This window comes from Triturus cristatus, chromosome 10 (genome assembly GCF_964204655.1).
Source record: "Triturus cristatus chromosome 10, aTriCri1.1, whole genome shotgun sequence".
NCBI classification, from domain to species: domain Eukaryota; kingdom Metazoa; phylum Chordata; class Amphibia; order Caudata; family Salamandridae; genus Triturus; species Triturus cristatus.
Window position 1 is genome coordinate 958,797,139 of NC_140593.1, and position 27,434 is coordinate 958,824,572.

The 27,434-nt window shown below is 45.2% G+C and overlaps 1 protein-coding gene across 2 annotated transcripts in view; it reads left to right on the forward strand.

The window, feature by feature from the left end:
* The window catches only part of TMC7 (transmembrane channel like 7), a 261,682-nt gene that overhangs the window by 166,985 nt on the left and 67,263 nt on the right, over positions 1–27,434 (forward strand). For both annotated transcript variants that reach the window (XM_085628843.1, XM_085628844.1), the window contains exon 11: positions 23,573–23,670. In XM_085628843.1, coding sequence (XP_085484969.1) covers positions 23,573–23,670 — 98 coding nt within the window. The remainder of the gene's footprint in view (positions 1–23,572; positions 23,671–27,434) is intronic.

Here is a 27,434-nt window from a genome sequence, read left to right on the forward strand (position 1 = left end):
TTGTCCAGCCCTCACGGTCTCTGGGTACTACGCACCTTCGGACAGGCCTCCAGCCTACACCTTAACCCCAGTAAATCAGTCCGGTTCCCCTTACATGTGGCAAGGGACTGTTTTGATTGGCAGTCCACAATACCCCTGAGGAGACAATCATTTAAATACTTAGGGATCTGGGTTGCTTTGCTCCCTGACCACACCTGGTCCCTCAACATCGCTCCACTGGTGAAAAAGGCTAAGGAAGACCTCAACGAGTGGCAGACGCTTCCCCTAAACCACCTGGGGAGGGTTGCCCTGTTTAAAATGATGATTCTCCCCAGATTCCTCTATGTCCTCAAATACACCCTTCTGTGTCCCACGGGCTTGGTTTCGGGAGCTAGACAGTATTGCTACCAAATTCCTCTGCGGGGGGTCGGCGACCCCGTATAGCACTGACCAGTTGCCGGATCCCGCCGTTCGGGGGCATGGGAATGACCAGTTTACACCTATACTACCTGGCGAACCGCCCTCTCACAATCCACGACTGGTTCAATGGGGGGAGGGTCCGATCTGGCCTACAGGCTCGAGCTGGGTTTGCCCCGAATCCAGTCCATGATGTACGGAGGGTCTGTACCCTCCTCCTTACCGGACGCAACGCTTACTGTGCTTCTGGCCTGGCGGGCATCACTGTGCCACACCCAATGGACACATAAATTAACCCAGTACATCCCTCTCTGGCACAGTACTTGGCTTGGGAAGGTTAGTGGGTTGAAGGGATTTTGTTCTTGGGACCTCATAGGGATTTCTCAGATTGGGGATGTGTGGGCTAACGATAACATGCGCTCCTTCCACGACCTACAGTCCAAGTTTTCCCTACACCCGTCGCAATTTTATAATTACCTGCAGCTGTGCCACGCTCTCCATTCGCACATGCCAGACGGCACGGTGGGGGCATCTCCTGCATCTATCGTACACTAATCAACAACACCCCAACCACATTCCAATGGAGGAGGAGGGCTGGAGGTATGAGTTTATGGCACCCAAGACGGTCACTGCTTTGGCTAGACTCCGCCTGATCCAACTGTACTACTTGCATGCTACCTATTTAACTCCGAAACGCCCTCACAAGGCTGGCTTGTGCCCAACTGCATCCTGTGCACGCTGCGGTCAGGACCAGGCGGATTTCTTTCATATGGTCTGGGCATGTCCCCAACTGGCACGATACTGGGGGTGGTATTGAGGAGGAACTCACAGAAGTCCTGGGGTGGGAAATTCCCCATGACCAGACTCCTGGGGATTACGGATGGGCTCGATGGGTCCAGAAACAAAAAGCTATTCTTTAACACAGCCATGATAATGGCAAAGCGAGACCTAGCCGCCAACTGGAAACATCCAGAACCACCTAGTCTCAGGAAATGGCGGAAGGTGGTGGACTGGTGTGCCGCACAGGAAAAACCCATTTATGAAGCACCGGAGTGCCTGAAGAAATACCGTAGGGTGTGGGGCAAATGGATGGGCATTATGGCGTAAAGTGGGGTCGCATGCCAACTGTCTGCATCATGTAAGTTTTCGCGGGGTAGTGCAATATGAGATTCATCACCCATTTGACCGGCAATTGCTATTCCCACTGTAATGTGATGATATGCTGGTTCTTGTTTTCATATCCAAAATCAATAAAATTGTTTATCAAAAAAAATTGTCATGTAAACTGCTAGAGATTTGCCTGCCTTATTTAAATAGAAATGTTTCTTGCTCTTCTGGGCGTGTACTACCAAGTGTGTTCTCTCACTGATAATGGAGTTATATTAATTTCAAAATTAGGGTTCTTCACTATTGGGGGCATATATATTATCGGAATAGAATTAACCATCACTATTGGGGAGTCTGGCTGTAGACCATCTGCCTTCGTCGTCTTGTTCGACGGCAGTTATGGAGAGGCCATATCTTTTTGGAATGAGTGTAATGACACAATTCTTTTTTGCAATCACAGGGGAGCAGGCCATGTCTGCGATTGGGCCAGTTTGAAGAAAAGTGCTTGTTTGTGATCAATTTTAGTTTCTTGAAGGAACATTATATCTTCTTTCAGACCAGTGCAATAATTTTGACTTTTTCTACGTTTTACTGGGTGGTTTAAGCCTGAACACTGAGAGATATAACTTTCAAATCAGGCATCATAGAAAGGAGTGATGTATAACTACATATATTGGAGCGCAAATGCTGAGAACAATGGGCCATTAAGTGACATCACCTGGGCTAGAGGGGGTATGTCCCGTGGCTCAGGGACTAAAGTGAGGCGTGCGGAAGAGGGGAAGAAAATGAGGAAATAAAGATATCAAGAGAAAATAAAACTCTCCCCAAGACGAGAGGAAAAATCCCAAAGGACATAGTAAGAACGTAAGAGGCTTTGGAAACATCTGTGTGACGGATAAAGCTCGGAGACACTCAGCCCACTTGCAACATGGTGAGCAAAAATAAGTCCTTGAAATGGCATAAATCTGCCATCCAAACATTTGAACCAGCTGAAGAAGCTGATGGTATAAAACTCCTGACCGAATGGTAACTATAAAAGCATGGGAAATGCAATATAAATCCATTAAAGAACGCAGATTATAATAAGTCAAAGTTGGAAGCCAATTGGTATAAAGCCATATAAAACATAAGAAATAACATAAATGTGAGTAAACCTTATCCGCGCAACTGTTCCATAGGAAAAGGACGACAATCAGTGAACCTATTCGAGAATGCAGCCTGTGATGAGACAAAAACATAAGACGTAACACTTTTGAAACAATATTCTAAAAAACTCAAAACATTGGAATAAACCAACGTCCTCACCCCAAATGCCACTTCTTTGAGAATTGAAATTAAAGTAATATTCAAAATTAAGGTAATTGACAAACCGTTATGCCTTAATGCGTTCATAGAGCAACCTAAAGAGAAAACTGAACTATAAGGCATTTTTAAGACATATCAGTTATACAATATAAAGTAACCAAGGTAAGGACCAGGCATCGCCAATTGACATGACATCACAATAAATAATACACCGCGTGATGCATACACAAAAAAACTCATCAGTGCTCCGGGAGATAGAATTGGGTACTGCCGTGAGTTAGAGGTAGTAGGGTCACAATACCAATATATATAAAAAGGTAGGACCACCTGAATGCATAAAAGGAACATCAGATGCAACATCGCAGGAGTCAATGGGGGGGGGGGGGGGTGGGATTTGAGGAACCCGTAGCACCATCCTTGTCCATCTGAGACTCTGACGTATTATCCAAGAAGATGGCAAGATCTGCAGGTTCATCAAGGATTTGTTTTTTTTACCTTTAAAGGTGATCTTGAGGCACCGGCGAAGTAATGCGGGATGGCTCTTTCATTGAGTCGATTTCATGGGGTCAAAAACCCCTTCCTCCTAGACACAGTATCTCTTGCAAGATCTTGAGAAATGAACATATTATTCCCTTCCAAGTGGCCTCTTTAGATTTTCTCACATGAGCCAAAATGTTTTCTACGTGTTGGTGGCAAAGAGGCTTCGATGGTACCGGGCGTGGGATTGTAGAATCTTTACATTGGAAAGTAGGGATCTGATGAGCATCGCTCTGAAAGGGGATTTGTAGGGTGGGTGAGATCCAGGACTCCCAAAACTCAATCATGGAAGAGGCTTTCACCACATTGCCCCCAGGGAGCCCAAATAGTCTGAGGTTTCCATGTCTACTGTGGTCTTCCATATTGGTAATGTCTCCCTTGAGGAAGAAAATAGCCTGATTAGACCTTTGTAATTGTTTCCCATTGGCTGCATTACAATTCCTAATATTGTTTATTCTAGATTCAGCATATTTGAGTCTGTTTAAATCCTTTAAGTCTCTTCTGATAGCCGCTGCCTCAACATGATAAACATTCTTGTTTGTCTTGGTACTCTGTGCAATGTCATATACAGCGTTAAGTTTTTTCCAGAGTGTGAGCTGAACTTGCCACCTGGTCCACCAACGGAAGACAGAACCTCCTTTATAATAGTAGTGTACAAAGCAGTGGAGGCGCTAGATTGAGAACTGCCTCACTTTGAAAGCAAAGCCATTTTACTAATTAACCAGGGCCAACTTTATCAGACTCTCTATTGCCTTTTAATGAGGCACTCACAAACGCCCTCTTGGTCAAAGCCATGCTCGGCTTTTCTGTTGAGTTGACCTGTGGCCAGGTGACACAGATTATCCCCTGGTGACCCTGATTTCCTGACAAAACATCTTGCACCTGAAAGCCCTGTAGTGCAGGCATTGACGAGTAAGTTGAATCCAAATATCCCCATACTTTCCCCTTCGATCCCCTCAGACAGGAAATCAATGTATATTGATGGCTTTGTCAAAAATATTTTTCGTCCTCTAGGAGGTACCTTGAATGTGGTGTGCTATCTCGGTAGGTACACCATGCTTTGTTGGTAATGAGCATTGATTTATTGACGTCTTGCTAGATGATCTCTGGGGGGGATCTCTTGCCCAAGTGATTCGGGATGGACAGGATGCCTCAAAATATGTACTGATCTATGGCTTGAACACCAGTGATTGCACACAATGTGCTAACTGCATCAGCCTAATGCTCCAAAATGATTTTTTGGGATGTCCCAGCATCGCTAATGGACATACCCTATGATGGATCTAAACTTTTTGCAGAAAAGCCAGACTCTGCACTTTACTGATTTATGGGCAGTTGCAGCAGTGTGCAAATTCCACCAGCAGTCCAGGAAAATAAGGGGTTACTCCGAAAGCCTTCCTTCCTGGCATCATCAACCTTCTCAGCCAGTGCATCAATTGGGCCAACTTGTTTTTTTTTTTATACCAGCCCCATTCATACCAGCAGGGTCAGCATTCATCTACTTTCTTTATCTCTGCTGCTCCGTCCCCCAGGCTTCTTTGGTTTGCCCTCACAGCCCTACAGCCAGCCTGCAGGGTGCATAAGCTTACATTTCCTGCCCGGCTAGAAATCTCTCACATTAAACTGATCAGTTTAACAAATTGTTCGAAGGGACTACTATTGCTTCTTACATCCTCGTCTTGTACATTTTCCTCCTTGTCTCATATGTCAAATGGTGTATGTAGGTCCTACTGTTGAAATTCTGGTTTCAGTGGGCCCGGCACTGGGTATGTCTCTAATTCCATTCAGATCTCTCAGGGCACTCCTTATGATCCCCTATGGTAGCATACTAACAACAACCTGATCTGTAGCAGGGCAGGGCATGCTCCCTTCCCATCCTGGCTTCACAGTTATGACAGACATGTCACTACTGGAGTGAGGTGGAAAAGGTTGTCATTTGTAAAAAGTGATGACCAGAGTCTTCTAGTGTGCAGTGGAGCACCAGCTCTACATCTGTCTTTTGAAACTTTGCGCATTCTGGCTGTCCTTGAAAGTCTTCCTGTCAGCAATCAGAGGAGTCGGATTCAGGTCCTCAGGGATAAAATGACTCACATGGCACTGCGACAGGTTGGCGTGGGGTCTTGGAGCCTTGCGCAGAAGGCCCTTGCACCTTTAGAAATGGCAAGACCAGTATCAAATCTTTCTGTTGGCGAACCACCTGACAAGATTTCTGTGTGCCAGAGTGGACTAGCTTAGCAGGTGTCAGCTCGTGGACCATGAGTGGTGTCTCCATGCAGAGTTAGAACTAGTGGGGGCTGCCTGTGCTAGATATGTTCACTACTACTGAGAATGCTCAGTGTCAAAATGTTTGGGTGCTAGAGTTCTCTTTAGGAGAGTCACCTAATGGCATATTCCATCTGCGATGGAACATGGGTCTCCTGCACGCTTTCCAACTGTTACCTCTGCTACCTAGAGTTCTGATGAAAATTAGTATACTCCAGGCCCAAGTCATATTGATAGCCTCAAATTAAGCCAAAAGAGTGTGGTACCCAGTTGCCTTGAGCCTGAACATTTGTCATCTGATCCAACTACCTCTTCATAAGGACCTCCTGCCTCAGCAGTAAAATAGGATCATGCACCCAAATCTCCACAACCTTGACCTTTATGCGTGGATGGTGATATTTTCCATCTAAAGCCGTGGATGTCACCCTTAAAATCAGATGTCATTCAACAAAATCCATTTACTGTGGAGGCGGGCTGGGAGAAGTTTGTGACCTATTGTAATATCCATCTTAATCCTCCAGTTTTTGTGATGTATTGTTTTGTCATTTGCCCTGCAATTCCTTGCAGTGGGCACAGTTAAAGGTGACATGTCTACTATGATGTTTGGTAAACCAGCCTTCCCTTTTCAATCACCTGTTATGGCGCACTTTTTGTAAGGTTTGATTCACGTTTCCTCTGAAACGTTTTGACATGCCACAAAAAGCTCAATTTTGTCTTCATATTCCTCATGTCCACATGATTTGAGCTGAGGCATAGGTACTCCCTGTGGATCCTAACAATAAAAAAGTGTCTTCTTACTTCTTTGTGCCACTTGAAGTAAGTTAGTAACAGACATTTATAGAGCGCAGCGTTCACCTAGCTGGCATCTTGATTCTATGGCATCTTTCACCGGTCCTTTCCCCATAATACAGTCCTACATCCGCAGCTATAGTCCTGTTTTGTATCAGCTTAAGCTTAATCCTATTGGAAAGAGCCAAGTTTCTCTTGAAGCTTTTACGATTTCCACTACTCTAATTGGGACTGGAACCTTGTTCCAGAGCTGGGAAGCCTTGATCTGGAAGGTCCTACTCCCAGCCCTGATTTTCCTGGATTTTTTGTATGCAGACCAGAGTAGCCGTAGCTGTCCGTAGGTTCCTTTGTGGCCTGTAGTAGCTGAATTTCCTTGAAGTCCAGTTCCTTTTAATGCCATATATACAACACACATGGCTTCAAAAACAGTCCTTTCTTCCGCCGAAAGTAAATATAGCTCTCTCAGAGCGGCTGAGGAAGCGTCATATCTTGATTTTTTTGATGTCAGTTTTGCTGTAATTGTTTGCACCCTATACAGTCTATTAATCCAAGTAGTCCAGTGCACCCAGAAGGAGAGCATTGCAGTAATCTAATCTGCTCAAAATTGTGTTTTGAACTACTAACCTTCTAGCTGTCTGAGGCAATAAGGGAACAATTTCCCTGAGGTCCCTTACTATATTAAAGCATGTAGTTGCTGTTTTATTAATATGGGTTTCCAAGGATAATTTCTCATCAACATAAACTACCAGATTTTGCAATATCCGAGCTGTATTAAGGTTCTCTGTGTTGGTCCACAGCCAGAAGTTACCCAGGAGTAGACAGGGATATTTAGTAGGAGGAAAGCATAAAAAATCAGTTTCTCCCTCATTGAAATGAGTTGTTCCTAAGCAAATTAGCCATTTCTTGTACGCCAGTGTGGAGTTTCTCTACGGTGTTGTGGCTATTATTTTCCAGGGACAGATTTACCTGCATATCATCAGCAATGTTCACAAAGTAGATCCCCCAAGAATTTGGAACTCTCCCCCTGAGATCAGGACCATCTCTTCATCCGTTCTTTAAAAAAACGAAGTAAAAATGAGACTACTGAATAATCTCCTGCCTATCTGAGGCGACTTTCCATGCCAATTTGATTTCTTTGCTGTTTTCACTATGTCTCTTCGTATTATCTTTTCATGCTGTATAGTCTATATTTTGCTCCTTGTATATTTAATGATATTTAATCAGGGTTAGCAGTGGATGTAAATTTATATTAATCTTGATAAGGCTTAGAGCCGATAAACTGTAGAAGCTGTTGGTGCCACCTTCCTATTCCACTTTCTTTCCAGGAAATTTTGTGTTGAAGACTCTGGCTGCTTTCCTGCTGAAATGGTGTTGCCCTTGTTATCCTATGCTCCACCAGACCCCTCACAAGAGGAGGATGCATCATGGGCTTCACCCTAAAAGTGTCTTGAGCTTTTACATTTACCACACAAGAGACCACAGTGAGGGTGCCCAGCTCTTTTATATATTTTGCTTGAACCAAGAAAGCCAAAGCAGTGTAAAAATGGACTATGTGTAAGTGGATAGTCCTATCTATAGATATGCTGAAGGTTGGCCAGAAAAGAGCTCCTGAAGGCATGCAGGCCCATTCAACTAGGGGTGATGCTGTCACAACTATGGCGGTACAAAAGGGGATGGTGATGGACAGAGCATCAGAACCAATCAAACACTCACACCCAGTCAACAGATCTGGGTTTGATCCATCACCGTTCTTTAGCCCACTCTGCCACCCTAGTTCAGACATGGTCATATGCAAATCAGTCTGACCCTGTGCCTCATGGGAACAGTCCAGCCCGAACTGCCAAGCCATGCCTTCCCTGGACCGGAAACAAGCTTCCTAGGACCGGTTTCTGGCATTTCAGCCGTCTTCAGCCAGGCTTGCTTGAATCCAGTGGCAAAGTGAGCAATTCCCCATGCTATTCACTCACGTCTGAGCATACCCTGCCAACTTATGGCGAACAAAGCAGTACAAAAGGGGGTGGTGATGGACAGAGCATCAGAACCAATCAAACACTTACACCCAGTCAACAGATCTGGGTTTGATCCATCACCGTTCTTTAGCCCACTCTGCCACCCCAGTTCAGACATGGTCATATGCAAATCAGTCTGACCCTGTGCCTCATGGGAACAGTCCAGCCCGAACTGCCAAGCCACCCCCTTTTGTACGGGCTGGACTGTTCCCATGAGGCACAGGGTCAGACTGATTTGCATATGACCATGTCTGAACTGGGGTGGCAGAGTGGGCTAAAGAACGGTGATGGATCAAACCCAGATCTGTTGACTGGGTGTGAGTGTTTGATTGGTTCTGATGCTCTGTCCATCACCACCCCCTTTTGTACTGCTTTGTTCGCCATAAGTTGGCAGGGTATGCTCAGACGTGAGTGAATAGCATGGGGAATTGCTCACTTTGCCACTGGATTCAAGCAAGCCTGGCTGAAGACTGCTGAAATGCCAGAAACCGGTCCTAGGAAGCTTGGTTCCGGTCCAGGGAAGGCATGGCTTGGCAGTTCGGGCTGGACTGTTCCCATGAGGCACAGGGTCAGACTGATTTGCATAAGGCCATGTATGAACTGGGGTGGCAGAGTGGGCTAAAGAACGGTGATGGATCAAACCCAGATCTATTGACTGGGTGTGAGTGTTTGATTGGTTCTGATGCTCCATCCATCACCACCCCCTTTTGTACAGTCACAACCATGGCAGCATGGGGAATGCCTGTCCTCGACATCTGCCAGGCTGCAACATGGTTGCAGGTCCATATATGTATGAAGTACTACTGCCTTAACAGCCAGGTCTGCAGAGAGGGCTATTTTACCTTTATGACCATGCATATCGTCTTAGTTTGAGTCAACTCCTCAAACCCTCAGTCTTTGGAAATTACTGCGATAGTATCTATTCTAAAGGTGAGCAATCGGCTGTTAAAAGTATTCAGCAGATTAACAAGTTACTTGCGCTATTTTTGGCAGATAGACTATCTAACTGCAGAATTCTTGGGGCTTTCTCTTCCTCCTCTTTCTATGGAGTGCACTTCTGTATAATGTAATATGGTCTCAGGTTGTATTTCTGCACACAGTCACCTACAATTTGTTTACAATTATCTGTGTCTGAGGGCGAGAAAGTAAAAAGACAAAGAAACTCACATCAGCCTGCAGGGCTGGCACCTACATATGGCTCTGCAAATTACAGAGCTGTTTAGTTACATGACACTGTAATCATTTCTGTGTGAAGTTTTCCACATCCAGTCTTGTCTGGTGCCTGGGATACTTTAAAGCTGAATAATCTGTGGTCAGTTATCCACTAGAAAAAATGGCACAGAAGGTAAGTAACTTGTTTGTAGTAATCTTTTTTTTTTTTAAATTCTTTTTAATCGAATTTATCGCAGGTAATCAAACCATTACAGACATTTATTAGCAGAGTTGCATCAACTTTACAGATATATACCATGTGCAGCTCGACCATTAATATGGGCTGTTTGTTTTTGGACTTAGGTCAGTATTTTGCTGTTTGTATCTTGGTGATAACTCTGTAGTCTGGTATTGTTTTGTGTGTGTGTATGTCCAATTAAAAAGAGGTTTAAACGAAAGTAGTGATTGTTCACTAAGATCAGGAAGTGATTTGTTGCAAAAATTAAAATTCCCCAAAAGACTTTTGTTCTAGTTACATTCTGAAACAGATAAAAAAACGGAATTCTGAATTTCACTAGAAATGGTCAATTGTTCAAAGGTAGTGCACCTCCTTGACTTCTCCTATTTCACTGTGTTTGCTAGTTTCTGTATACCTCTTCAAACTTGGCAACCCTAGCAAATTGGCCGGGTTTCCTGCTTTACGAGGTATAAGTGCTGACATGCTGCCGCCGCTGGAGGTAGAAGAGGTCAGAGTTCTCAGTTCCTGGCCCGCCGTGACCCTACACAGTGTTGCAGCCATCTGGAGAGTTTCAGGCTGCATCCAGGTATCTCGGCCATCGGTCTTCTTCCACCCGTCTGAGGGTGCCCGAGAATCGCTGCGGTCCGGACAAGTAAGAGTGGCTTATTCGCTCACTACGGTACTGCTTCAGTGACACAGGGGGTTTGATTCAGCCTCACCCTCTGATAAGGGAGCCGGCTCCCAAAGGCGGTGAAGGGCTTGAGGCTCTGACTTTGGACCTTTCTTCACAGATATTCTTTACTTTCGTCCCTAAGAAATCCAAACCATTATAGCCTCCCTGCTACCTTTCGCAACAGCATGCTCGTGCCCCTCCCCTGTATTCTGTTGGGGAATAATACTCAGGAGAGGCGTGGCAGCACTGGAGGTGCTGCTTTAAGGCTGAGAGAACCACCGCAAGGACAGGGGTTAGAAAAGACTAGTGCAGCTCTGGTGACTGCCTACCCAGGCATTAAAGAGAGTGTACAGACTGTACCCACATTGGCCAGTGTCACAGTACCCCCTTGTATCCACTTATTAGCTTCACCCCCACTGCCACTTTCCACTCGCCAGTTCCCAGCCTTATTGCCTGCCTCTGACTACTGCTAAGAGTACATATAATTAATACTGGGGTGCAGAAAGAGTTTAGCTAGGGCCTGACTTCAGTTAGCTATTGTGAAAGGCAGCTGTAGGAACTGTAAGGTGCAGGCACTAACTGGTGCAGGTGGAGTTCGAATTAGGGCTTACTCAGCCCCCATAAGTGTGAGCCCGGTGGCCCGTGGAGGAAGCCTGCAAGGCCTGGGTGCAGTTTGGGGGCTATCGTTGCGCTCCTGCTTATTTTCAAAACACACTGAACACCATTCACTAAAGTTAGTGGTGGCATACTTCGGCGGCATGACTCCGATAACTGTAAGCAGGAAGACGTCCCTTTGGGAGAGGGCATGGGGCAAACGATAGATGATAAATCTTTTACAAGAGTTTTGCCTGTTTGGTACGACCGGAACAACAGTGCTGAGTGTGTACAAAGGTTCTATAGAGCATCTGAGGTAGTTCCAGAGAAGATAGCCTCTTCAATGGAAAATGGTATCAGTAACGCCTTAAGGGAAGCAAGCTCAATGGATCACTCACCAGAAAGTCTAACCTTTAAACCTCCATGTCCTTTTTCGCCTGAAATTCAGATAGTGGTGACCAAAAACTTCAACTACTCTTACTTATCTATGGCCCCAAAGACAGAGTGCCTCTGTCAAGCCCTTGGAGCAAAAGCTCCTGCTACAAAAGAGGCAAGCACTCCTTAGCCTCCTGTAAGGCCGGGGCACGCAGATTGCCAGTTGTTAAAGTATAAAAGAGGGCGGCATCACCCTGTAAATCAAAATCAAATGCACCAGGGAATCACTGATGACCAATATATTGAGGACGATGAGATTATCAGTATCTTGGACCCTGTTTGCCTTTTGAATCCGGATGGCAGCAAGATTTTTACAGGACATTGAGGATCCTTAGAAAAGAACCTTAGCCAATTTCCACAGCCTTGTTATGAGTCCCGTTAATGAGCCAGTTAATGAGCCAGTCATTATCTAACACAGTAGAGTCTTTCAAATTGGAAATCATCTTTTACAGACCATGAGCTTAACAGTGACACGTATCAAGCCAAAAATGGCTTTGTTTTGTGGGATACAATGGACAACGCCCTCATGACGATAGGCCAAGCATCATTAATGCATGCAGAAAAGTTAGACATACAAATAAACATCCTACTGTCGCCTGCCAAGCATGTCAAGAACTTAGATACCCGACTGTTCCCACCTACTAGGGAAAATCTCAGCCCTCCCTGCAATTATGGCAGAACTGGTTTAATAATACAAACCAACTGCCAAGCCTAAGTCTCCTCTAACAGTTCCCTCAACAGATTCTCCTTTAAGTCTTGTTACCACTGCGGGATCCCCGCCCAAGCTAGAGGGAGAAACTGAGACCGATGTCCCAGTTGTTCAAACTTCACCTCCCAAAGAGAGTGACACCAACCAACATTGCACCCATCACCCTTTCAAGGAAAAACCAAAAGCACATTTGGAAACTTACCAAAAGGCTAAACGGCTGTACGAGAGCCACTCAGAAATATTACCCAAGCTTTACCAAATCTCAACAAAAAAAACACAATGCATCCCCTGGAAATTACTTCAAAGTTTACAAGAGAGGAAATGCACTGATGGTCCTAAATAAAGAATCACTGGAACAAATAGCCCATGGCAATAGGCGTATGATGTCATTTGCTGATGTAATGGCAATACCCCTTCAGACTGGGCATCCTGGCACTAAAGCAAAACTGGGGTTGCCAATTAGTGAGACAGCTAAACCCAAAACCAGTCCTGAGTGATTAAGATCCTCCAAAGAATGTCAAACTGCCCCAGCTGACATGGAAAGAAACACTGACAGGTGGGGGCCTTCAGTAATCTGCACACCTCCGGAGTCAGGTGAAATAAGAAATGTAAACCTAATAGCGTCTGCTTCTCTCTCTGGAGTAGGAGGGTTGAAGGTCATCGTGACTGGCATGCCGGAGCAAAGATGATTCAGCCGCTATATTGGGAGGTGGCAGTTCCCACACCAGGGACGCAAACCCTCAAGGGGAGTCTTGGGACAGAGAGGTACGCCCCGACAACTTGAGAAGTATCGGTCCCTAGGGAACAAATCACAGGGGGAGGCTACATTAAATCTCCACCTAGAATATGCCTCCTGTGTACCCGAAGACATCCTTAACTGAAGGAATATTTTAAACTTATTTTCCTCACTTCTTGGCATGGATAGGATTGAGTCAAGAGATTGAATACATCGCCTTGGTTCTTGGCTCCCATGTTAATCCAAGAGAAGGTACTAAAGTGCAGTTTAGTCACCCAGAGGTTGCAAGAAAGATTGAGGCACAAGCAAATGTGCTGTCACAATGGGGTATTTTATATGGTAAACCGTCACCCCAAACATATCCTTGGATCCTGGCCAAAACCTGTTCCAACTCGCCTTATAAGAGCTCATTCTTAGTTGTACAACAGGCCCAGAAAATATAAGGCTGAGGACTGAGCCACTATAGGTTTCAAAGGATTTTCCAGCAACACAAGGGTATACTGGATGTTAAACAACCCGAACTGAATGGTGCTTGGTAATCCTTGAAATCTGATTTCCAACAGACCTCCCTCAACACGCCTAACAACACTGCAGTTCTGCTCCTGGAATATTCAGGGCTTAAAATCCTTGTTTGCCAATGATGATGTAGCCAAGAACATGAGTAAGAATGACAACTAGCCCCGGCAGCATGGCCGGATCATCTTGAATTCTTTGCATCAGCTGAACCATCCCTCAGGTGGGGTATCCATTCTAATCCAGAAAGTACTGGCAACAAACAATGTGGTCTTTGCCAGCAGCCTCAGTACTTGTATATTTATAAAGTTAGTATCGCCCAACAAAACAAACTCTAGTGGCATGCTACAAATCATCATAGAATGTATTTATATCAACCCAAAGCAGCCAAAGAAAAGAATAGCAGTGGCGGAAGTGGTAAATACCACCAGATCTTTAAGAGAGCAGCATCTGGAGGCTATGTGTCTACTCACTGGTGACTTTAATGTATTTCTTTTAGTATCAGCTGTGCCATCGATTTGGGTCCAAGAGGAGGACACCGCCTGGTCCATTCCTGAAATTACACAGGGTAAAATCAACAAGGATGTGGCATGGGAGAGACTCGCTACTTTCCTTAACCAACTTTTATGACTTTTGTCGAATAAAGCTGATTAGATTGGATTGGACTTTCCTTAACCAACTTGGTCTAAGAACATTAATTGGCAGAAGCCCCCTTGACAACTCTTCAGCCTGCACATTTATCTTACAAAATGCTTTATCATTAGTAGATTATGTTTGGGTGTCAGCCCAGAACTTTAACCAAGTGAGTTGCTTTGAGGTGATTCCTGGTTTGATAAGTGATCACACAGTGTTAGTTTGCTCTCTCCACGAGCATGCTGAGATGGCCCTTGGTTGAAGAGATAGGTTTCCAAGATGATGCCAGTGGTCTTCATAGGATAAAGTGGAGTGCCAATATTCCAGCTGAAAAAGTTAAAGTATTAAAGAAATTCCTCACAGCAGGCTTGTTGTGCAAGGTCTCATCCCCGTCGCAGTATTCCCAATGCTGTTAAATCAGTTCTCTCTCTACCCACTCTAGCGTTATGCCCTCCTAAGGCGCATCCATTCTTGCAATCATCGATGGAATTACGAATGTTCAAGCAGAAGTTGAATAATCGCCTGCGTATTTACCGACAAAATAAAAATAAGAAAGCATACAAGTCAAAAACTGTGGGAGCTGAGCAAATTTCAGATTAATAGCCCTGCCTGACATAGACGGGAAATGTTATGCAAAAGTCCTCAATTTAGAACTCAAAGAATGGGAAATTGCAAATGCACTAATACAGATTACTCAATCTTGGTTCAGTCAGGGCTGTAGAACTGAGGATAATCTGATGATACTTTTTTCTTTGATTGAGGCAGTAAATAAACCTCATGCGCCAACACTACATGCTGCCTTTATTCACCACACCACTGCCTTTGATAAAGTGGACAGATCAAGGCTTCTGGCGAAAGCTTCCCAATTGGGGTATCCCGTCTTCGCTGCTGAGGGCAATTATTAGCCTATATGTTAAAACTTGGTGTAGAGTCAAGGTCTCCGCCAATAGAGTGATACAAAAGATCTGGACCAACAAAGGGCTGAAAAAAAGATGCATACTGCCCCCTTTATTATTTAATCTCTATTTGGCCGACCTAAACAACACACTAGCTGGATCAAACTACTTTCCACCCAAATTTGCGGACTCATCTACAATGTCTGCAATATGCAGACAACACTATTCTATTTAATCATAACTCTGTTGGCATGCAAAGGTCCTTAAAGGCCTTGTTTCACTACTGTACTGTCAATAAGATCTCTATTAACACCTCAGAGTCAAAATTATTGGTTTATGGGCGAAAGAAAGTAAAACAAAATCTATTTTACCCTGGATCTGGTGGATATTGAGCCAGTAGCTACCTTTAAATATCAAGGCATTCTCTATAGCCAGTGTGGCTCACACCGTGCCCAGCTCGAGGGAATGAAAGTAATGGCAGCAACAATGACCATCCAAAGACTGCTGAAACAAATGAGGGCTGGATTTGTCTTCAAAATGTTGAGTCATCGACTCCAAGTTTTTACCAACACTGTCATATGGCTAGACAAAGCCCAGTGCTGTTATAGAAGATTTTTTTCGCTGCTGGATGCCACACCATGTAAACGAATTTGCCTGGAATTCAACCTAAAAAATAAAGTGACAGGCAAGTTCCCATTGTCAGAGGCAAAGTCCATAGTCGAAAAAGCAGTGTACGAAGGCACAAGCAGAATTCCAGCTTTATCAGGTTGAATTTTCTAAAATGTGTTGACTTTCATCCCCAAGGAAAGGGAGTTAGCCAAGATGAATTTCCATTATTTAGAGTGAAAATCAGTTGGGTGTCGTCGGCGTTCATGTAAAATAAGGTTCTATGATCTTGTAATAATTTGTCCAGTGGTAGCATATAGATGTTAAATAAGATAGATGACAAAATGGAACCTTGAGGAACATCCCACCAGGGGTCTGCTCAATATGATGGAATCAACATCGTTTTTCAAGGTCTGTAAAGAATGGAGTGAGCCATTTTAGAAATCTTCCATAGAAATCTAGATCAGCACACCTGGAGACTAATATAGAATGATCACAAGTGCTAAAGGCCACTGACAAATTGAGGTGCACCAAGACTATAACACTGCCTTCTTCCACTGTTAGAAGTAAATCAACCAATGCTGAAACAGCAACCAATTCTGTGCTTGTACCACGGCAAATACGTGCTTGACGCCTGCTAAGGATACTGTTACTTTCGAAATAGTTTGAACTAGAGCAAAAACAGGATTTTCAAAAACATTATTTAGAAAAGGCAGCAGTGAAATTGGATGATAATTGTTCAGTTTCAGGGTGCAAAGAAGTTTTTTCAAAAGTGACTTCACAGCATCGGTCTTCCATAGATTAGGAACTAGACCTTTAGCATGATCCATTGGGCTTCTGGCGCTATTTAAAACCCACCCAGCGCTCAATCTCTTGCCGTTATTGGATGGTAATGCAAAGTTACCCCCGATGTAAAATGTAAATATGTGTTTCCTGATATGAAGAGCTTAACATATATTTCTTTCAATCAATAACAGATTACTTTAACTAGTTTCATAGATTCAAAGTTTGGTTCATTACTCTGGCCATTTTCTTGCCGATGAACTTTTGCTTATGTTAGAGGAACTTCGGGGTTTCAGGTTTCCATGGATACAAACAATGCACAATTCACAAATGAGTTTGTGTTTTAATTGATAAAGGATATGTTTTTTTTTTCTTTGATAAACAAATTTTTATTTTTGCAACTAAACATACAAAAATACATGGACAACCGTCCAAGCGAACTGGCATCAAAAGATATTTTATACATTCCTTGACCTTCATCAGCACAACCTCCCACCCCCTCCTCGACCACTTCACTCCCCCCACCCGCATTGACACCCCTAAATCATACCCCCTAGCCACTTCCCCCACACTCTGCGAAACTTCTTAGGGCAGCCCCGTGCCGAATACATCGTGCGCTCCTGCGTTGCGCACCACTCCACCCCCCTCCTCCACGTAGCACATTTGGGGGGGGTCCGGCCGCTTCCAGGTGGCAGCAATATCTCGCTTCGCCACCACCAAAGCAGTAGTGAGGAAAAAATTCTCATGACGGGAACCGTCCAGACCGTCTGTTATCCCCAGCAGGGCCATTCTGGGATCATGGGGAACTTCCCACCCCAGTGTTTCAGTTAGTTCAGCCTCAATCTCGCCCCAGTAGGTTCCCAGACGTGGGAAGGTCCACACCATGTGGAAGAAGTCCGCCGGGTCCGCCGGGTCCGCCCCACAACGTGCGCATGAAGCATCTGGGGAGAGACCCGCGCGGTGAAGGCGCTCCGGGGTCAGATAGGCGGTGTGCAAGTAGTACAGTTGGATGAGCCGCAGCCTGGCCGAGGAGGTGATCGTCCTAGGTGCCATAAGGGTGTCCCTCCAATCGGCCTCATCCAGTGGTCCCACCCAGGCCTTCCAGCGCAGTTTCGTGTCCTCCCAGTCCATTGGGGTGTTATTGACCAGGGCCCGGTAAATACGGGATATACCCCTCCTACCCAGAAACCCCATCATCACCTGCGCCTCTGGTGGGCTATGGTCAGAGATCCGTGAATCTAGAGGGACGTGGGACCGAACGGCGTGGCGCAGCTGGAGATATTTGTAAAACTGTGAGGAGCACAACGAGAAGCGAGCCTGAAGCTCCCGGAAGGAGCACATACGACTCCCCGCCACAAATCGCCTAAGCAGGAGATCCCAAGGAGGTCCCACGCCCGAAATCCTTCCAAGCCCGTGACCTCCCGCAGCCAAGTGCCATGCCAGAGTGGTGTAACGCGGGTCAGTTTCCCCGACCACCGGGTATGCCGTAGAGCCGCACGCCAAGCCAAAAAGGGGGCCCGTACAACATCTGGAAGCGACCGAGGAAGCATCGCCCCATAGAGCATATTTTGAATAGAGGGGAACCCCAGTATCTGTACCTCCAGCCTGTAGGCCGGATCTTCCCAACCGCCTGAGAATCAGTCATGGACCACCAGGAGCCGAGTCGCAAGGTAGTATAAGTATAGGTCGGTCATGCTCATACCTCCGTCGTGCGATGGAATCGGGCACCGGCCGAGGGCCAGACGTGCCCTACCGCCACCCCATAGAAACTTGGTCGCAATACTATCCAAGTCCCGGAACCACGGACGAGGGAAAGAGCAGGGCGTGTTTTGCAGAATGTACAGGAATTTGGGAAGGATCATCATCTTACAGAGAGCAATCCTCCCCAGCGGATTCAATGGGAGCGATTGCCATCTCGCCAGGTCTGATCTGGCCTTGTTGACCACAGGAGCCACGTTAAGGGCCCAACAGAGCTCGGGTAGAAGGGTGACCCAGATACCCAGATACTTAAAAGATAGCCTCCGGAGGGGAATATCGGACTGCCAATCGAAGCAATCTCTAGCCGGGTGCAGCGGGACCAAGACCGATTTCTTGGGGTTGAGACGGAGACCCGACGCCCGACCAAACCGGCGAATCCCACGCACAATAGGGCCAGAAGTAGCTGGGTCGGAGAGGTAAAGGAGGACATCGTCAGCATATAGAGCTATTTTATCGGGGACCATGCCCGGCCAGTCCCACCCACGAAGAGCAGGGTCTGAGCGGACCAGAACAGCCAAAGGTTCCATTGCCAAGGCAAAGAGGAGGGGCGAGAGCGGGCAGCCCTGACGCGTCCCTCTCCCGATAGAAAACGGGCGAGATAGAGCCCCATTCACCAACACCCTGGTCCGTGGAACCGCGTACAAGATCCGGACCATGGCGCGGAATTGAGGACCGAACTCCATCCTCTCCAACACCTCGTCCAGGTAGACCCAGCCCACCGAGTCAAAGGCTTTTTCAAAGTCGACCAACAACAAAGCCAGATACGGAGAGAGGCGCTCTCGGTGAGCCATGGCGAGATGCAGGCGCCGCAAGCAGTGTCGAGTTCCCCGGTTCGGCATAAACCCACACTGATCCGGGTGGATCAGCGAGTCGAGGTAAGGACGCAGCCGCTGTGCCAGAATGGTGGCGTATATTTTGATCTCAGTGTTAATAAGAGATATCGGTCGGTAGTCCAAGCAGGACTGCGACGGAGGCTGCGTCTTAGGGAGAACGACTATCGTAGCCACGTCCGTCTCCGGTGGGAACGAGCCCTTCTCTATCACTTCTGCATAAAGGCCCAAAAGCTGCGGAGCGATGGTCTCACGGTAGTGGGCATAGTACTCTTGTGGGAAGCCATCCGGACCCGGGGTTTTCCCGGGAGCCAGGTGGCTGATGGCGTCATCAATTTCTTGCAGAGTAACGGGCAAGTCGAGGGTCTCCCTAGCCTTACGCCCCAAGCACTGCAGCTCCGCACCACCGGATCCCAACAGCTCCCCAAGGGGGATCCCGGGCTCCCGAGCATGGTACAGCGTGGAATAATAATCGGCAAAGGATTGAGCCACCGCCGCGGAGGCCGTGTGAGTCTCACCGGCGGGGCCCACAATAGCGGGGATAATCCTGCTTGACCGGGGGTAGGTGGCCAGCCGGTGGAGAAGAGCACCGTTCTTGTCCCCCCAGCCGTACACCCGCGCCACCGAGGAGCGCCATAAAGTTTTCGCCGCTTCCATGGAGTGCAAGCTAATTTCGTCCCGTAGGAAGGCCAGTCGTCGCGCCCGCCCGGCGTCATCCAAAGTCTCCGGGTCTCGCTCAAGCTCCAGGGCCTGCGCCTCACACTCAGTAAGCTGCTGGAGATGCTTCCGGCGCTGCTGCTGCACAAGACCTTTAGCCGCTCCCCTAATAGTCGCCTTCCTAGCCTCCCAGAGGACGGCCGCGGAGGAGACTGATCCCACATTATGGTGGTAGTAATTAGAGATCTCAGTTCCCCCCGACTTCCGGAAGTCCTTATCCTGAAGGAACCAAGCGTTCAGGCGCCACACAGGGCGGGCGGAGAAGGGAGGCGGGCCGAGGGCCAAAAGCAGCGGAGAGTGGTCCGAGAGGCCCCTGGGAAGAATGCGGGCATCTTGTACCCCTGCGCATTCAGTGGCGGGGACAAAGATTAAATCAATCCGGGCGTGCGAGTGGTGCGCCGCCGATGTGTGGGTGTACTGGCGGGCCTGCGGGTGCCAGACCCTCCACACATCTCACAAACCCTGGGCCTCGGCCCAGCCCGATAGCAGCTTCGAGCGGGTAGCCCTGGCAAGGGAGACCGGGCCCGTCGCGTCCATGCTGGGCGTATACACCGCGTTGAAATCCCCCCCCCCCCCCCAGACAAGCGTGCCCGCCGGGAGTGTGGGAAGTAAATTTGCAGTGTACGAGAGGACGGGCTGCAACTGGGACAGGGCTGCATACAGAGAGACAAAGGCTAGGGGATGCCCCTCAAGGGCGCCATAAACCGCAACCGCTGTGCCCTGGGAGTCGAAATGCACCTGGGCAAGAACGAAGGGAAAAGTCTGCCGAAGCAGGATAGCCACTCCCCGGGAACCCCTAGCGAAGTGCGAGTGCCACACACTGTCATACCCGTAACGAGCAAGAAAGGAACAGTTGTTGCCAAGAAGATGGGTCTCCTGCAAAAGAAGGGCATCAATCCCCAGACGCTGCGCGTATTTAAGGACCGCCATGCGCTTGAAGCAGTCCAGAAGACCATTGACATTCCAAGACAGAATGCGCATGGCGGCCTTAGGAAGGTTAGTGTCAACCATCACCCCAGGTCGGAGCATCTAGTGTACGCAGAGGGGGGACGTCCCCGGAGCGTGATCCCAACATGGAGATCGGGGGGGGGACGCAGGCACCGGGGCTCCCCAAGGAGAGAGACCATGGGCAAGCAGGCCAGCGGGAAGGTCAAGAACGCAATGATGCCACAGAACAATAACACTGAGGAGGATCTCTCCAGCCAACAAAATCCTCCATAGGAGAAAGAAACAACTCCCAAACCACCCCAACCCCCCACCCCCCACCCTATACTTCGAGAACGGAAGCATCTGTCGCCCTAACTGTGAAGAATAACGACCAAGCTAAAACGCTCGGGCTTGAGCACCTAGTGGACCCCCAATTAACCGGATAATGACCCAATCCCCCGCCCTGGCCGAGAGCTATCTCTGAAATGGAGCACAGAAGTCCAAGTACTAACATTGGCGGCCCGGTAAACCATCCTCAGTCCCCCAGCAATCAAATAAACCACCTGCATCAAGGCATATGTTTTGTTTTAAATAGCTTTCATGGCTCTCTTGCTTTTTCAGCATATTTCTAGCATGTTGTTCACACTTTTCTTGTAACATAATGTGTTATGCATTTCATAGGTTTATCTGTAATGTTTTTTTTTTTAGGAGAGTGATTCTTGTATTCTTTATATCACTCAGAAGGGGATTCTGTTGTGAGGCCAAGGTAATTAAGAATGAGATTTAAGAGAACTCTTTACTTCAGAAGTCACACTGCAGTGGCAATTGCTTTGGGGATATTTTGGTGGCAAAAAATATTTCAGGTTTATTAGACCATTGTCCCTGGGCTTTTCCCTAGCTGCCTTTTTGGTGCTGGCTGTAGATTTGGTTCAATGTTGCTCACTCTAATTGCTCAAAATTTGCCCTTCAAACGCGCCCACCCACTGCTTGGATTCTCTCGCTTTAAATTGTTCTGTTCATGATATCCTGGGGTATTCTTTTGTTCTTCAAATTAATGGCCGAAAAGAGTTATACGTTCTAGGCTGGCTTTGTAAATAGATGCATCTTCTGACAATATGTTATGTTAATTGCATTTTTCTAGCACATCTGCCTTTTCATTGACATTTGAAAGAGTGACTTATTGCAAACTTGGACCCTGTTTTTGAATTTCCTTACATGTTAAATGTTAATTTGTATTTTGTTTTTGGTCCATCGTTTAACTGCAGCTGAAATTTAAGTCTCATGGATTGTACTTTCATGAAACTTGCTCTGTGGTAATATCCACTGCTGTCAATGTACCAGCTGATTTTTTGGAAGTATGATTTATCATGGTAAAGCACTGACGCACATCTGGCCATGTACATGCTGGAAAATACTGCAAAATAAATAAATACAGCAAAATAAATAAAGTTTGACCACAATTACCTCTACATTATATGGTGAAGCATAAACATTATCATTAATCTACATTTACTTTGCTGTTTCAGTAATCAAGTATTGTTAAGATCACTTCTTAGATCAGTTTAAACGAAAAATGTTTCAAAAGTACAAGAAAATAATTTCACCACTGACGAAGGGAGTGGTTGAACTGGCAAATTATCTTGTTAATGAATGGCTCTTTCTGAAAGCAAGCCAATATTGAAAGAAGCATCCACGCGAGAATCAAATATTGGAAGGTTAGAGAGTTTTGTGACTTCATGCCTTACTTCATGGCTGCGCCCTCAAGTTTTGGTCACTCTAAATCTGAACTCAATGAATTGTGTATAATTTACTTAATTATGTTGGTTCAAATCTTGGAATCATAATTACAGCAATGATTTCTAGGCGATTGTCTTTACAAAGATGTATCAATAAGTAGTCTGAAATGCATCTGATTGCGTGTAAACACTCTTCATATAAGTTTTTTCCCCAAGAATGGTAAATACAGTTATAGCTTGTTTTTTGCAAGTTCATTTTACATGCCTTAAGGGACATAGTTAATGTTTTGCAAAACAGCCTTTAGTTTCAGGATCTATGTATTGTATTGTAATAGCATTAATACAGCGTTTTCCTCCTCTGACAAGGTACTAACTGGCACATGCATCAACGTAGGCTTTTGCAATTCCTTAATTGCGATTATTAAGGAATCGCAATTAAGGAATTGCAAAAGCCTACGCATGTAGGAATCGCTATAAAAATAGCGATTCCTACACATTCCTTAATTGCGACTCGCAAATTGCGGGTCGCAGTTAAGGAATGCCGTCTCATTCATTCCTATGGGCCTCCAGGCCCATAGGAATGAAATGGAGATTGCATGAGCAATTTGCGAGTACCAGTAGGTACTCGCAAATTGCTCATGCAATTTCAAGGGTGCAAGGGTATTAAAATGACACCCTATTGCACTCTTGAAATTGATCTGTGCACATATGTTGCGCACACACACATGACCTAAGGGCATGTGTGTGCGCAACATGAACTTTGAAAAATGCACAAAAGTGCATTTTTCAAAGTTTTTGCAAATTACCATGAAGTTCAACTTCATGGTAATTTGCTCCCCCTATTAGCGGAATCGCTAATTTTTTAACTTTAATGCATTGCATTTAAGGAATCTCAATTTGAGATTCCTTAAATGCAATCGCTATTTAAGTAATCGCAATTTAGAGATTACTTAAATTGCTATTTTTGCATTTGGGATGATGCATCCGAAATGCAAAAATACCGGTCGCAAAGGGGCAGACTCTGAGAATCTGCCCGTTTGCGACCAGTTTTTGCTTTGATGCATGTGCCTGTCGGTGTTCTGTTTTGTTCTCTATTTATGTGTTTGAGCCATTATTGCCACAGCAATTTTCCCCAGCTCCCTCGGCATAGTCCAACCTGAAAATCTTCGGTAACTTTTAAACATTACATACTCCTTTGTTCTAACCTCGTTTCCGTTTCTCTTTGTTTTAGTGCTGGGAATCTCGAGTTGGTCAAGAAATGTACAAATTGATGATTTTTGACTTCATTATAATTTGTGCTTTGACGATTTTTGTGGAGTTTCCAAGAAAGTAAGTAACAACGTTACTTGTCTGCATTTCAATTAGTTCAAACTGATATTGTTAAGGCATGCACATGTGGTTTGCTTGGCGTTGGAAGCATGCTATTGATATGTTTGCTTGGACAGTGTTTCATGCTCCCTAATGAAACAAGAGTTTAACCATGAGAGCACAGCAACAATTCATGTAATAAAAGGGGTATAATATAGAAAAGAACACTATTACATATTTCACGGTATATTTTCATTTGGACTCGCGTTAGTATTACAAAGTCACCCTGTGTATGCATCCAGATTAGCTGGTTGTATTCTTATTAGTCCCCTTTGAACCTGGGTTTATCACATTCCTATTTGTAAAGCAAGAGCATTCTACTGCCTTGAAGCGCAGTAATTGGCAGTTTTGTGAAACGTTGTTGGCACACTATGTGCAAACTTAAGGCTCTATTTACAATGTGTAAGTGAGTGTATTGATATAATTTGTGCAGATTTACGATTTAACAGTCTCCCTATGAGAGCCCATTGAAATATACCAAATCATCAACTTTGAAATGTACTCATGGTCCACTTTCCATTGTCCAGCAGATTACCTGCATGGCGTCTATGGTACATATGGTAGAAATGTGCAAAAAATGCCTTTTTTCTGTCTACGGACAAACCCTTTGCCCCTGTAGAGAAGCTCTGTCATTTGCACCCACATGTAATAAGGGGGGGTACCCATTCCTGGGTATAAAAAGCTACATTAATGCCTTGGATGTCAATTCACTTAGATTCCAAGGGTAGCATGTTTTTCTGCCTCTATCTAGGTCCTTAGCTTGGTGAGTCAAGGTTTGAATCTGTATTATTCAATGAGATCTGAGAGGGCATTGAACTGGAGACCTGAATTGTTGACAGGTCTGTCGCTCCATTGGCGTTTTCTTGAGCAATACCTCCAAGTGTCCTAAACCAGATGGCGATGCCAGGGGTTGCACTGGGCTCTTTGTGGGTGATTAGGGGGATGGCAGAGGGCTTTACTTTTCCTGGAGGCCACCAAGTATATTAAATGGTCTCTGCCATTCATCTTCCCTAATAGACAGATATCTCTTCTCAGGAAGTGAGGTTATTCCTTTATTGAATCTTTAGTATTTTAAAAATTCAAATGTTCTGCTGTCTTAACTGAATAATTGTAGCCTTGACCTCATCCAGTTATATTATCATCAACATTATTTGCATTATTGCATTCTTAGTGTTGCATGAATAAGTAAACTCTCGATTATTTTTCAATGCTATATTGCTTGTTCCTTCTCCAAAGTTGCGGGAGATATGCCATTGTCTCTGATTTCCCAAGCCAGTTTCTCTTTAGTAGCTCAGTGCCATTTATAGATTTCAGTGAAAATTGGAAACAGTGAAGTAAAACATCCTTATTTTAGGACGTTTTTGGTTTCAGGATTAGTAGTCCCTTTCAGCAAAAATGAAAGTTAAGGCATGGGTTATACAGCGTTGCCGATGCTGTTCTTTAGGAACTTTAGTACAAGTAATGCACTGCCTGCTGCTTAAATTAATTGGGGAATCCATCAATTGAAAAATGTGTATGATTTAATATTTTTTGTTTTATTTTATTTTTTTATTTTAGTTTACAAATTGCTACAATATCTGCTTTTTAAACATGTGTAAACGTTTATAAAATGCTCAAGGGCTTTGTATAAGAAAGAGAGCAGCTTTTGTCTTCCAAGTTCATCAGGTGAGACATCGTGTCCATGTTTACTGAACTGAATTTATTTCTTATTGCTTGATTAACAAAGATCATTGCCATTAAAACATTAAAAACAAAATAAAAAGAAACACAATTCCCAGATTCTTTAAACAATATGTACCTCTACAAGAAGCATGTTTTTATGGTTGCATGCCAAACTAGAACATTGATACCACATATAAGCATTTTTTAACACGCACCCGATGTAATCATAGAACTTATAACGTATTATGGTTACATTCCCAGGAATATACAATAAAAACTATTAACGTTCTATTACGTTGTGCAAATATGCTAGAAAGTGGCTATGTGCACAAACTGAATCATTACGGACTGAGGTGCAAATGGGTAATAAGGTGTCTCTGTATGCTTTAAAACCTGTTATCTGAAGCTGCCTTAGGGCTAGAATTTTAAGCAAACGTTCCATTGTGCAAACAAGCAATGAAAGTGCATAAGTGTGTTCACATTATCTGTAGGACCGAATTTCCATAGTAGCTTAGACACTAAATCATTAAGGTGTCAGCAACCTAAAAACAACCACAATGATTCATAATTCATTAAGACAGCCCTTAGATAGCAGATACCAATAATTTGTCAACAGTAGCTAAACAAATCACGGGGGGGCCTAGCTTTATGAGGTGGAGGACGGCGTTTGCGCGATGGGCAGGCGCAGAGGGCACACTCCGGTTGCAATTAGCTCTTCGGAGGGATGACGAAAAGGCGCTAGCGACGGCCCGGGCATGGGAGGCGCTGGTGGTGGAACTTCAGGGGCTGATGTCTGACGCAGGGGGAGAAGGGAGCACATCCGATCGACAGGAGGAAGCGGTAAGCGGGGACTAGGAGGGAACTGTGGTGAGAAAGGGACGCATGAGATGCAGTTGGGCATGGGGGAAGCTCAGGCTGCCTGGGAAAGGTTTGAGCACCCGTACACGATTCATGGCAATGGGGGGGGCGCACCAGGAGGAGGGCAGGCAGAGGGGGGCACACTGACATGGGTTGTGGGAGGGAGAGGGAGGGGGGGCTCCACGCGGGATGGGAGACTTTCCGGCTGTACAATTGGTGGTATGGTTAAATGTACAACTATCCGGGGAAGGGCGGAGGTCGTTGAGCAATTGTATTGTGCTGTTGGTACGAAAATAATAAAAAAATGTTTAAAAAAACAAAACAAAAAACAGTAGCTAAACAATTTGTCAATTGACATAGCAATGGAATCGACTCTCCCGATAGACATAAAATAAGGGCCTGACAAGCTGATCTTACCCCAGCCTTAAGAAATAGAGGTTTTAAAAGTCTGCGGCGTATTTTAAGCAATTTAAGGCACTCACATACTATGAGCAGTAAGGTTTCACGTGGCCATCCACACCGTCTACATTTAGTATTCGGCCATTGCTGAATCAAGGTTGCCGTACTTTCTTGGTTGAGTTTATGCCTTATCTTATTTTTAGAAAGGTTTCTTTCATTTGGGGCAAAAAAATGGGCTTTCAGGTAAGGCTTGATTCGCAGAAACTGATGTGAATTAATCACAAATCATGAATGAGTTTTTGCTGCTAAGGCTATTGTATCTGTATTAAATGAGTTGATATTGGTTTGTATTTTTAGAATTTGTTTAAAGCTGGGCATTGTCCATTCGGGGAGCCCTATCTGTAGGACAAAACTCTGAAGGCATATTAGGATATCCATCTTCACATTTTTTGCAACTGGTAGCTTGTTACTTCTAAAAATCCTCACTGGTCTTCAGTAAAATATCAAGCAATACATTGTCTCGACTCCCACACTACAAAGGCAACACTGCCATGTATTCAAGATTAATTTCCCATTAGACTATTGAAACTTTGAAGAAAGTGAGCTGCCCCAAGTGAAAGAGTGGATAGGTAAGTTTGCTGGTCATAAAGGTGATTACTGTTGAGACCAGTGCATACCTGTTGCAGAAAGCAAGGTACCCAGATGACTGAGGTTTCACTTTCAACTTGATTTGACAGTTCGATCCTTCGAATTTACCCTAAAACCTATTCAATCAAAAGTTTGTTTGAAGGCTCCTGTTACAGAGA